This window comes from Neovison vison, chromosome 13 (assembly GCF_020171115.1).
Source record: "Neovison vison isolate M4711 chromosome 13, ASM_NN_V1, whole genome shotgun sequence".
NCBI lineage: Eukaryota > Metazoa > Chordata > Mammalia > Carnivora > Mustelidae > Neogale > Neogale vison.
In genome coordinates, this window is record NC_058103.1 from 86,338,484 (window position 1) to 86,349,690 (window position 11,207).

The 11,207-nt window shown below is 47.0% G+C and overlaps 1 protein-coding gene across 3 annotated transcripts in view; it reads left to right on the forward strand.

Annotated features, from left to right (window-relative positions):
• INO80 (INO80 complex ATPase subunit) overlaps window positions 1-9,756 on the forward strand; it is a 107,252-nt gene extending 97,496 nt beyond the window's left edge. Inside the window, exons 30-36 of one of the 3 annotated variants that reach the window (XM_044231359.1) lie at window positions 1,127-1,285; window positions 2,020-2,122; window positions 2,899-2,987; window positions 5,481-5,636; window positions 5,942-6,101; window positions 6,813-7,028; window positions 8,934-9,756. In XM_044231359.1, coding sequence (XP_044087294.1) covers window positions 1,127-1,285; window positions 2,020-2,122; window positions 2,899-2,987; window positions 5,481-5,636; window positions 5,942-6,101; window positions 6,813-7,028; window positions 8,934-9,151 — 1,101 coding nt within the window. In that variant the 3' untranslated portion in view covers window positions 9,152-9,756. The remainder of the gene's footprint in view (window positions 1-1,126; window positions 1,286-2,019; window positions 2,123-2,898; window positions 2,988-5,480; window positions 5,637-5,941; window positions 6,102-6,812; window positions 7,029-8,933) is intronic. The other 2 variants (XM_044231360.1, XM_044231362.1) reach the window with 2 other exon arrangements.
• Window positions 9,757-11,207: the final 1,451 nt, after the last annotated feature.

The following is an 11,207-nucleotide window of genomic DNA, read 5'->3' on the forward strand; positions in this document are numbered from 1 at the left end:
GGATGAGGACACATGAGGACCATTTGGAACTGGCTTTCTTTCAGGAAGTCTCCTGTATTGAATAGTAGCCTCAGGGCTGAGGACCCAGGAGTCTTTTTTGGCTGTAGGATCACTTGTGGGGGAGAGGAGAGGAGAGTACATTCTGCTGTTCTTTATGTTTGTTGTTCAACAAACCAGAAGTAGCTTCTAGGAAACCTTTAAATGTTTCTTTGCTGAATTCAAGGGATAGGAAATAGGAGCTGGAGAATGCCAGGAAAGCTATGCCTATCCCTTACCATAGTAGACTAAGTGTTAAAGAGAAGGCTTTCAGAGATGCCGGGCTGGCTCAGTTGGAAGAACATGCAGCTCTTGAACTTGGGGTCATGAGTTCAAGGTCCAGGGGCGCCTGGGTGGCTCAGTGGGTTAAGCTGCTGCCTTCGGCTCAGGTCATGATCTCGGGGTCCTGGGATCGAGTCCCGCATCGGGCTCTCTGCTTGGCGGAGAGCCTGCTTCCTCCTCTCTCTCTCTCTGCCTGCCTCTCTGCCTGCTTGTGATCTCTCTCTCTTTGTCAAATAAATAAATAAATAAATAATCTTTAAAAAAAAAAATAATGAGTTCAAGGTCCACATTGAGGGTAGAAATTGCTTAAATAAATACATGAAAACTTTAAAAAAGAAAGAAAGAAGGTTTTCATATTCCCCCACCTCATAGGCCTACCAGGTACTTGGGCTCTGTGATCCTAGATAAATTCTGTAATTTCCTTGTGTCTCAGTTTCCTCATCTATAAAATGGGGGTCTTAATAGTACCTAAATCATAGTGATTATGGGATTTAAGTGAATTAATACACATAAAGCAACTAGAACAGTGACTGGCAAATAGTGAGCACTAAGTATTAGGTAGGTAACTATTAATATTATTGCTGTTCCCTCTTTTTAAATGAAAATCCGGGGTGGGGGGGTGGGGGAGCTAGAGTATGTCTCTTTTGCCCAAGGCAAGTGAAAGACTGGCTTGGTTTTTATGAGTAGATGTGCATTCATCTTAATGCTCTTAATGCAGGGGCTGCAAGTGACTGGCTTGCCCTCGGAATTCCTGGTCTTGCCATAAGAGCGCCTCAGTCTTTGATGTATTCTTGTTCTGCCCGTGCAGGTGATTTTTTATGATAGTGACTGGAACCCCACTGTGGACCAACAGGCCATGGACAGGGCCCACCGCTTGGGGCAGACAAAGCAGGTTACCGTGTACCGGCTCATCTGTAAAGGCACCATTGAAGAGCGCATTCTACAGCGAGCCAAGGAGAAGAGTGAGGTAGGCAACAGGCAGAGGAAGTAGTGCAGTGGTGGAGAAGCTGGAAAGTCAGCCGCGTGTACTGGGCTAAGACTCTTGCCTTCCATGGGTCAGGAGGGGATGAAAAGTTCTTCTGAATAGAAAATAAAATCAAGTCCTACTGCCTTGGCTGTTCATTCCTCACTCCTTTTCTGTCCTAATGGTGTCTACAGGCTAGATAGTGCTGTGGTTCGTGGGAGGGTGACACCAGTCATGGCTCTCCTGTTTCACATACTTTCCCATTCAGGGAAAGAAAGAATGACATTTGAGCTCTTCCTAGTACTCTCAATTTGATGATCTCTAAGTTGTATGCCAGATTTGCTAGTTTCCTTGATTTTTTTTTTTTTTTAGATTTTATTTATTTATTTGACAGATAGAAATCACAGGTAGGCAGAGAGAGAGCAAGGGAAGCAGGCTCCCTGCTGAGCAGAGGCTTGATCCCAGGATCCCGGGATCACGACCTGAGCCGAAGGCAGAGGCTTTAACCCACTGAGCCACCCAGGTGCCCCTTCATCTTGATTTCAGTATTATTGGATCTTCTAGCTATCAATTAGCAGTCCCAAGCAAAATTAGTTTTCATTGTTCTTTCTGTCGGGTGAGATAAATGAGAATCAAGTGCCAGAGGAGCAGATTGAGAAAGATGTCGCCTTCTTTCTGGATATTAGCCATAAGGGAATGGGTGCCTGCTGGTGATGTTTTGATCTGCTTTGGTATAGATTCAGCGGATGGTGATTTCTGGTGGGAACTTCAAACCAGATACTTTGAAACCCAAAGAGGTAGTTAGTCTTCTTCTGGATGATGAAGAGCTGGAGAAGAAATGTACGTACTCTATACCTCTTACTAAAGCTCTCTCTTCCCTACAGAAGATTTTTCTCTGTCCCCTCCCATCCAAAAATTATAGGGCTCCTTGGCTGTGTGCTAAGGGTAAGCAAAGCCAAAGACTATATTTAGGGAGAAATGTTTTTCATGTTAATAAGTTATATTAAAACCCAAACAAGAATGTGTTATAGAGTAGAAGGCAAAACTCAATTTGTTTTAAAAGTACTATGACTTTGAATAAATTTGCATCAGGGAGGCTATATCCCTAGACTCCTCAGCAGTAATGAATTTACTCTGTTCTGTCTAAAGAAATGCTTTTATGGAGAAGTTGGGAGAAACACACTGCTATAGCACTTCTCCCATGGATTGCTGACTTTGAGAACAGTTGGTTTCAGAATTACCTTGTGAGCCTCTGGGGATGTCAGTATCACATCAAGGAAGTATGTCTTACAGTGCTCACAATAGCCACCACCTTCTAAAACCCTTTCAGGACTCTGCAACCGTATTAAAAGGTTGAAAAGAAAAGGGGAAAGAATAAAGTCAAGAAATGGACCATGACAGTTTAACCGAATGATGGTTTGAACCCTAAAACTGTTAAAAATCCAAGAACTCTGTTCCCTCTCCATGTTAAAAAACCAGTTAATCTGCCCTAGACAAAAGTCCTGTCCTAGAACATAAATACCAGAGGATGTGGCCAACTTAATTTCAGAGAATGAGGATTCTGATTACCACAGGCACTTCATCAGATCTTCACATCTTTTTAATTTTCTTGTTAGTGAGACTGCGGCAAGAAGAGAAACGGCAGCAGGAGGAAACCAACCGAGTCAAAGAACGCAAGCGCAAGCGGGAAAAGTATGCAGAAAAGGTATCTCAAGGTTTGGGTGGCCATCAGGGACCGGTAGGGGACAGGGCAGTGCTTTAAAAAAGGCTTTGGGTCCATGGCTTATCATCTTGGTTACTGGTTGGTATCCAGCTTCAGCTCTGTATGTGGTGAGTAGTAGTTCTATGCTGATTGACATTTGACCAGGAGAAATGTGGCCTTGGTAGACCGGTAGTCCCAACACAGACCTACCTCTGGAAATTATTTGTTGGGGTTGTTGCAAAGCATGGGGCTAAATATGGATGAGATGGATCTTACTTACATTATCAGATTCCACAGAATCTTAGAAAAGGCCTAAGAGGTCATTATATCCAATCCTACTTTAATTCTGCTAGTCATCTGCTGTCGGCAAAAGAAATCACTGGCCAGTCTGTTCCATCTTTTTTTCTCTAATTTATACGAAAGATTAGAGCTGGTTTTTGTCTCCCTTCTGACATTTCCCACTTAACCCCACCAGGCCAACTGCAAAATGGAATGTAGTTCCCCTTACATTTCTCCCTGTCTTGCTGTTTTTGCCAGAGTTTTATTTCAGTGATCCTTATTCCTGGTCTTTATTGAGAAGTGAATCCAAGTGAGGCTTTCAGGATTTATTCTTGTTTCAGGAGTCAGCCCATTGGTTCTGACCAGGTTCCCAGATTTAACACTGAAGTATTGTTAGTTCAGAACCACTTTACTACCTTCCAGAAAGTACTTCCTAATATTTTCTAGTGGATTTGGTTTACCTTTGAGTCGTGCTTCCCTTCCCACCTTTATCAGCCCTGGTCTTGGATAAGATAGCTACCATGGGCTTCAGGCATGTGGATCGCTCAGGGTCCTCAGGCCAACCAGTTGTCCAGGCTTCATGTCCATGGACTTCGATTTGTCTGAAGCCTATTATCTGGCCACATGTTAACACTGATTCTGTAATAAGTGGAGGTTGAGTTCTTCTCCTTATCCAAGCTTGTGTTGGACCTCATGTCCCTTGTCCCTTTGGCCATATGACCTTGACTGATGGTCAGCAGCCTAGGAGCTTGTCTGTATGCCTTGACCATCTTCCAGTAGATACACCAGCTCTTCCTTTTGTAAAATCCACACCCTCATCTGTACCTTCTGCTAAGCAGAACTGTCTCTAACCTGGTACTCACTATATCAAAGTTGAAAATCTAAGAACTGTGACTCCACCCTCAAATCTCTAACCCATTACTTACCACTATTTAGAATTAAAATAGCTACAATATTCAGAAATAACATCAAAGAAGAAAAGATGGGGTTTGTTTTTTATTTGTTCATTTGTTTTTTAGCCCAAATTCAGTAAATTTACTTTGCAATACAGTTGATACCATGAGCATTATTGAGCCAACAGGATATCAAAATAAAAAGCCGTCTAAAGTTAAAGGCACAGTACATGAACAAACAAATGACCCTCAGTCACGGAATTATAAACGCAGTTTGAAATGGAGGTTGGCAGGAGGGGAATTAATCCAGACTAACAGCAATGAAATCCTTGAACCACAGAAGGTGGTTTTCTAAAACAGAGTGTTATAGGGTTTACTGAGTTTGCATCAGAAGCCATCCCTGCTCTGAGTAGAGCAATTTCAGATAGGGGCGACTGGGTGGCTCAGTGGGTTAAAGCCTCTGCCTTGGGTTCAGGTCATGATCCCAGGGTTCCAAGATCGAGCCCTGCATCGGGCTCTCTGCTCAGCAGGGAGCCTGCTTCCTCCTCCTCTCTCTCTCTCTGCCTGCTTCTCTGCCTACTTGTGATCTCTGACTGTCAAATAAATAAATAAATAATCAAAAAAAAAAAAAAAGAAAGAAATTTCAGATAAACATCCAGTGGTAGTATAAACCACACAAAGACATTAACCCTGATGTAGGGGTTGGTACAAATGCCTTTAGATGCAGTGAGTGGATGTGATTCCCAGAATTTTCTAAGCACATTCTGCGATTTCAGGTCCCTAATCTGTAACAGAGCCCTAGATAGTTCTAGACCTGCTTAATGTAGCTCAACCCATAAGCATTAACATGTAAACTGAGAAAGTAATGACAAAAGCAACTCATTATTTCTTGGGTATGATAAGAACCTTTGTCCTCCTTATGCATACTTAAAAAGAAGGCAGAATGAAAACAGATGTGCAGAAAATACACTAAAGGCACTGGGCCTCTCTCTTGGGGGACCGAATCAGTTCCATCCCTGTGAGTGCTATGGCTCGGACATGCCCCTCAAGGGTCAGGCTTTGTGCAGCCCTGATGCAGTGTGACTGGCCCGCCTTGCACCTCTGTATTACTGGGGTAGAATATACACAAACTATTCTTAAGCTTTTCCTTTCCTCCTTCCTTAGGAGTTTTTTCCTTCCTTAAAAGTATGCTAATTGGGGAGGGGGGAAAAACCTGCCAGTTTACAGAGAGTCAGATTTCTGTCATCACTTTCTTTTCCAACCCCTTTTCTTTTGGTGCCTATCTTCATGCTTTTTCCAAATTTCTTGATTTGTGTGTTCCCAGAAGAAAAAGGAAGATGAATTGGATGGGAAAAGGAGAAAGGAGGGTGTGAACCTAGTGATCCCATTTGTTCCCTCGGCTGATAACTCCAACCTCTCTGCTGACGGGGACGACTCCTTCATTAGCGTGGACTCGGCCATGCCCAGCCCTTTCAGTGAGGTGAGGCTCCTTTTAGATGCCTTCATCCCGGCAATGGGGACTATGTCCTGACCTGGTAGCCTTCGCTTCTCCTGGAGTTCTCCTGCCTTGGGGAAGGGGGCTGCACATGGAATCCATAAGGAAAAAAGGAAATGAGGACAGGCTGGCTTCTCTGGAGCCAGAGCAGGGAATTTTACCCTCAGGAATGAAGCCAGGCAGGAGAGGGAAATAGTGACAAGGGCTGAAAAACACGTCCTCACATGGGTCTGAGGGCCATGGGCTGTGGGCACCAAGAATGGTGGTGATCTCGACCCTTCCTCCTCCAGATCTCCATCAGCAGTGAGCTGCACACCGGCTCCATCCCCCCTGACGAGAGCAGCAGTGATATGCTAGTCATCGTGGACGACCCAGCCTCCTCAGCCCCCCAGTCTCGGGCCACCAACTCTCCTGCCTCCATAACCGGCTCCGTTTCAGATACTGTGAATGGTGAGTGGTACTGCTGTCTCGTACAGCTTGGGCCTGGTCCAGTGCCTCAGGAGAGGTGTTGGTTTCGTGCTGGATGAAGTCCCAGCTCCTACGATCACGGCATTTTCTACTGTCTGTGAAGAAGAGTGGAGTGGAGAAAAAAGGAGAATCGATAGGCTTATTCTTTCACTAGCCCTGTCAAGTGAAAGGGAGAAAGAACTTTATAAAGATTTCAAACTTCTTTGTTTTCTAGTCAGCCCTGTATTTCATATTCCACCTTCATTTTTGCTAGTTTTTAATTAAAGTTTGCTTCTCTGGGCCTTTCTTCACTTTGGTCTGTGGGGCCCAGTGGTGCTATTTCTTGAGGAGCTCCAGCTTTAGAACTTGGGAGTAAAAGCTGACTCAACAAGGCAGGAGCACATTGAAGCACACAGGGGAACCACAGGCAGTACACACCTGGGATTCCTTTAGTAATGATCTAGTTTAAGGAAGAAATTCAGTTGTAATGCAACCACTCATTTCGAATGAAAAGCACCTTAAGGAATCCGGCTGTGTTAGCCATTCAGAATTCTTACTAACTCTGTGACTCCTTGGCCCAGCCATTAAATGGGGACGGATCCCTCCATGGGAATCCTAAAAACCCCAAAAGCCAGCCCTACCTGTCCGCGGAAGATTCTGTTAACATGTAAAGAGATTGACTCTTTTTCCCTCTTGGCCCATTTGTTCCCACAGGAATTTCCATTCAGGAAATGCCAGCTGCAGGACGTGGTCACTCAGCTCGAAGCCGAGGCCGTCCCAAAGGTTCAGGAAGCACAGCCAAAGGAGCAGGGAAAGGCCGGAGCAGGAAGTCCACCGCGGGCAGTGCTGCTGCAATGGCAGGAGCCAAAGCAGGGGCCGCGGCAGCCTCAGCAGCAGCCTATGCTGCATACGGGTACAATGTGTCTAAAGGTGCGGAGGCCCCCAGGGCAGGGGTGAGCTGTAGGCTCCATTCTGGAGAGGGACCGTCTAGAGGGTCTGTGGAGTGTTCTGCCCAGAGAGCAGGTAGGGCACCCCCTGGGCCAGGAGGCTCCTTCCCGGGGGCCTCATTGGGTTTTGCTTCTGTACTGAGCACTCCTGACTCTGCCCTTGCCCTTGTGGCTTAGTACAGTTTCACCTTCGAAGTGGAAGTAACTACAAAGAGAGCTGAATTGCTGGACTAGACTGCGTTAAATAATCATAGTTCTTCCTGCTTTGAGAATTGATGTTTTTTCCAAGATGCATGTTTCAGTAATTATAGTTCAGTAATCTGGGCTAGCATTGTCTGCGTTCGCCACCACCCGCGCTGTGTGCGTGAGAGTGTAACACATGGCCCCGCTCTGGAGTGAGTAGTGGAAGTGAGAAGAGGGAGCCATCTGCGGACTGTGTTTAACAGCAGTGCACGATAGTGTGCGTTTACTGAGTGACAGAAAGGGGGAGGCCTTAATTGTAGCTATAGCTCGGAAGAAGGGGGAAACTGTGGACCTGAAGACAGAGTTGCCAGGCTGTAATTCAGAAAGGAGGAGAAGGATGACAAAAGAAGTGGCATATCCAGGGCCACCGAGCAGATCAGTCAGGCCGTGCTCAAGAGGGGCAGTTGGAGTCAAGAGTGGAAACACATGGCAGGACCTGATGGACAAGAGCTTCTCAGGTATGGGATGAGGAGCTCTGGAAAGGAAGGTGGCTGTGGTGAGCTTGGCATGTGGATGTTGATAAGCGCAGCCTGTAGGACAGCTATGAGGAGTGCGAAGGAGAGCGCCATTTACCGCCTTGTCCACATTCACAGCCTGGGTTTGGTGTTTAGCTGAGAGTGTTGTAGCAGGTGTTGCCCATGACTGGATGGAAGGTGCTTAGTAAATGTGAGTCCCCCTCCCCATCCTCCTATGGCAGGAATCTTATGGGTTTGTTCGTTCAATGAGTATGATATATACTTAGTCCAGCATTTCTTAGCCTTTTGTCGGCTCATCACATCCTTGGAAAACAGCAGTCATATCAGCAGTCAAGGTTGCCGTGGCAAGGGTCTCACCAGACAGACAGAGCACAACACCCATCAGGCTTTCTTCCTGGAGATCTGGTCTGAGGAGAGGTGAAGGAGGCAGAATGTCACGAGGAAAATCGACAATGCTTAGTGACTGGGAATGGGAAAACCAGGGAGAAGACCAATGCAGAGATTCCCCAGCAGCTCCAGGGTGGATGGGAAGAGGCAATTGTGTGCCCGCCAGGCACTCCCAGTACTCTTTCAGGATAGACCAGTCCGCAGGAAACCACTAAAGCAGATCAGACAGTATGTTAGGAGGTGTAAGTGGATTTGGCTCTACAAGGAGGAAAGAGTTGTCACCCTGGGAGCCATCACTGAGGATGAGCAATTTGAACTGGGTCCCTGAAGTGGCAGAGCTTGGGGAATGGTGGACATCTTGTGAAGTAAAGGAGTGAATAGGAGCAGCTAATCACAAGTGGTGTCCCAAGAAGGAAGAAAGAATATGTAAGAAAATACATTAGTGACTAAGAAGTTCCATGCCACCCTGCTTCCTTGGCTTCCCCACATTGTGTGACGTGTGCTCTGCCCACGAGCATCAAGGTGACATCTTACTCCTTGTGGATGAGGTGATGTGGAGAAGGCTGAGGAGGTGTCGTTTTTCCCTGAAAAACGCATCCCTCTTACAGAAGAGACAGCTGACAGGAGAGCAAGCAAATGTGCTAGGAAGACATTGGTAAGGAATGGCAGGGGCTGCCCACAAACTCACCTCCAGCAAACTCCAATAACCAAGGTCGATTCCTGGGGCAGCTCGGACAGGCCTGGTGCCTATACTCTACTTGTCTCTTTCTTCATACCCACAGGAATCTCTGCCAGCAGTCCTCTGCAGACGTCTCTTGTTCGGCCTGCTGGCCTTGCTGACTTTGGACCTTCAAGCGCCTCTTCTCCCTTGAGTTCCCCTTTGAGCAAAGGAAATAATGTTCCTGGGACTCCCAAGAGCCTCCACTTGACCAGCAGCCTAGCCCCAGACTCCCTGGTCCGGAAACAGGGCAAAGGCACCAACCCCTCCGGAGGACGGTAACCACCTGGACCTTCTAGCTTCCTTCAACCAAACCAGGGGCCAGAGTCATGGCCCGCATGTGGTCTTTGGATGGCTTGCCCAGTGCAGCGTCTTACATCCCAGGTCAGAGGGCAGAGATGACCAGTTGCCGCAAGGGAAGGACAGGCATGTGGTTGGTGTGAGCACTTTTCTCACCTGTGTCTCAAGAGGAGTGCTCTGGGAGGCCTGTTAGGAAGAAGGCCCAAGGACAGAGATAGGCCTTGCAGCATCTCAAGTGAACTTGACAACCACATCTTAAACCTCGCACTAAGGAAGGGCCTGACATAAACCCCCTTTAGATGCTCAGGCACACAGTCTCCCTCCCCATTCCACTTGGGCTCTGGCCATCTCCCTTGCAGAGGCTCTGCAAGTGCTGTGAAGAACCTTCCACGGTGGAGACATCTCTTAGGGCTGTGATTTCCTGTAGGGCTAGGAAAGGAGGAAATCATGTATCTGACATCCTCAGTTTTTGGGCAACTCCCCATGTCTCCAGATCCCATTTGCCAGAGTGTCAGCACCGAAGAGAACAGCGAGTGCGTGAGAAGGTTAGTGGCTCGTGAGGGTGACACAGGCTAGAGGAGGCATGCCCGGAGGCACCTGTTTCCCAGCATTTCCTCCCCTGTCCTGCATGGTTCACACCAGAGAACCTTCAGGTCCCACCAGCAACCGTAGCAGCAGCCTCCACCCCAGGACTCCCAGAAGCCAGTAAAGAGACCAGGAGCCACCTTAATCAGCAGGACATCCTCACTGCCCCTCTTGCAGACTCCCCTTGCCCTTCCTGAATGCACATCTCCCCACCCCTGCCCTTCAGCCCCCTGCTTGGCTGTATGCACTGTCTGTATTGCACTGAGAAAGGAAGGGACAGCAGGAGTGAGGCGGAGAGGATGGAGAAAGGGCAAAGCTGAGCACCAACCCTCCTGGCCCCAACTCCACCCGCCTGAGCTTGCTAACCCCCCAAGAGGGGCAAAGGGGTGGTGTTTGCATGGGAGGTGTTTCTGCCTGCCCCCAGCCTGATGTCCCTGGTGGAGTGGGTGCTTCCGGGCGGGCCAGCCTCTAATTTGCACACCTGAAAATCGCGGAATTGAGTTTAGACAGATTGATTTTTAAAACTTTTTTTTGGAGTAGGGGTGGTAGGGGAATCATTTAATTTAAATCATTAAGATTCTCCTGCCCAATCCCAGACTCTTGTGTACAGATACTATTTAGAGGGAATCAGAAAAATGCCAAGCCTTTTTTTCTCTTTGAATGTGCTGTCTATTTTTATAACTGAACTTGTACATATGTATAAAGAGAGACACATCTTTCTTTTACTAACTGGAGAAAAAAAAATCTTAAATAAAATGGAGTGAGATAATTTTATGTAAATCAGGGTGTCTGTGGTCTTTGTAGCTGCCTCTTTTAGGGGCACATTAGGGTTCTTGGAGGAATGTGGCAGGGTAAAGGGGAACAGAGCCCCAACATTATTGCTGTGGTCAGAGAGGACAGGTCGTCATTGGGACAAGGAGTGCTGTGTGGGCATTTCCTCAGTGGCATTTTTAATCAGGCTTAGGAATTTGCCTGCAGCCATCAGAGAGGAGGTCTGACCAGTCACTGGCATGCCAAGGCCAAGGCCCACAGGGTGTGAGCTCCTTATGACTCAGGACCTAGACTCTAAGACTCAGGTGCTTATGGCTTGGTCTGGTCCACCATCAGGTAGCTTCATAGTGATAATCGGAACACTGACAGGTTCTTTCTCCAAAAACCACACGTGAGAGGTGATCCTGGCAGTGTGTGGTGTGTCATATCCCCAACTAATAGGAAAACCTTTATGGTCCCAGTTTCTTAAAACTGTTGTATGCACACAAATGTGTGTATTGGCTGTTCCAGTGCACTGTCTGTGGGTCAGTTACAGCAGCGGAAATACTAACAAACTGTGAATGGAATTCGGTGTTCTCGTAGTTAGCAGTGCCTTTAAGAATCATGAATGAAAATAATGAAATATGTTGCAGTGATTCCAAAGACATCCACACTTTGAAAACAGCTTTCCGATCAGTTGGTA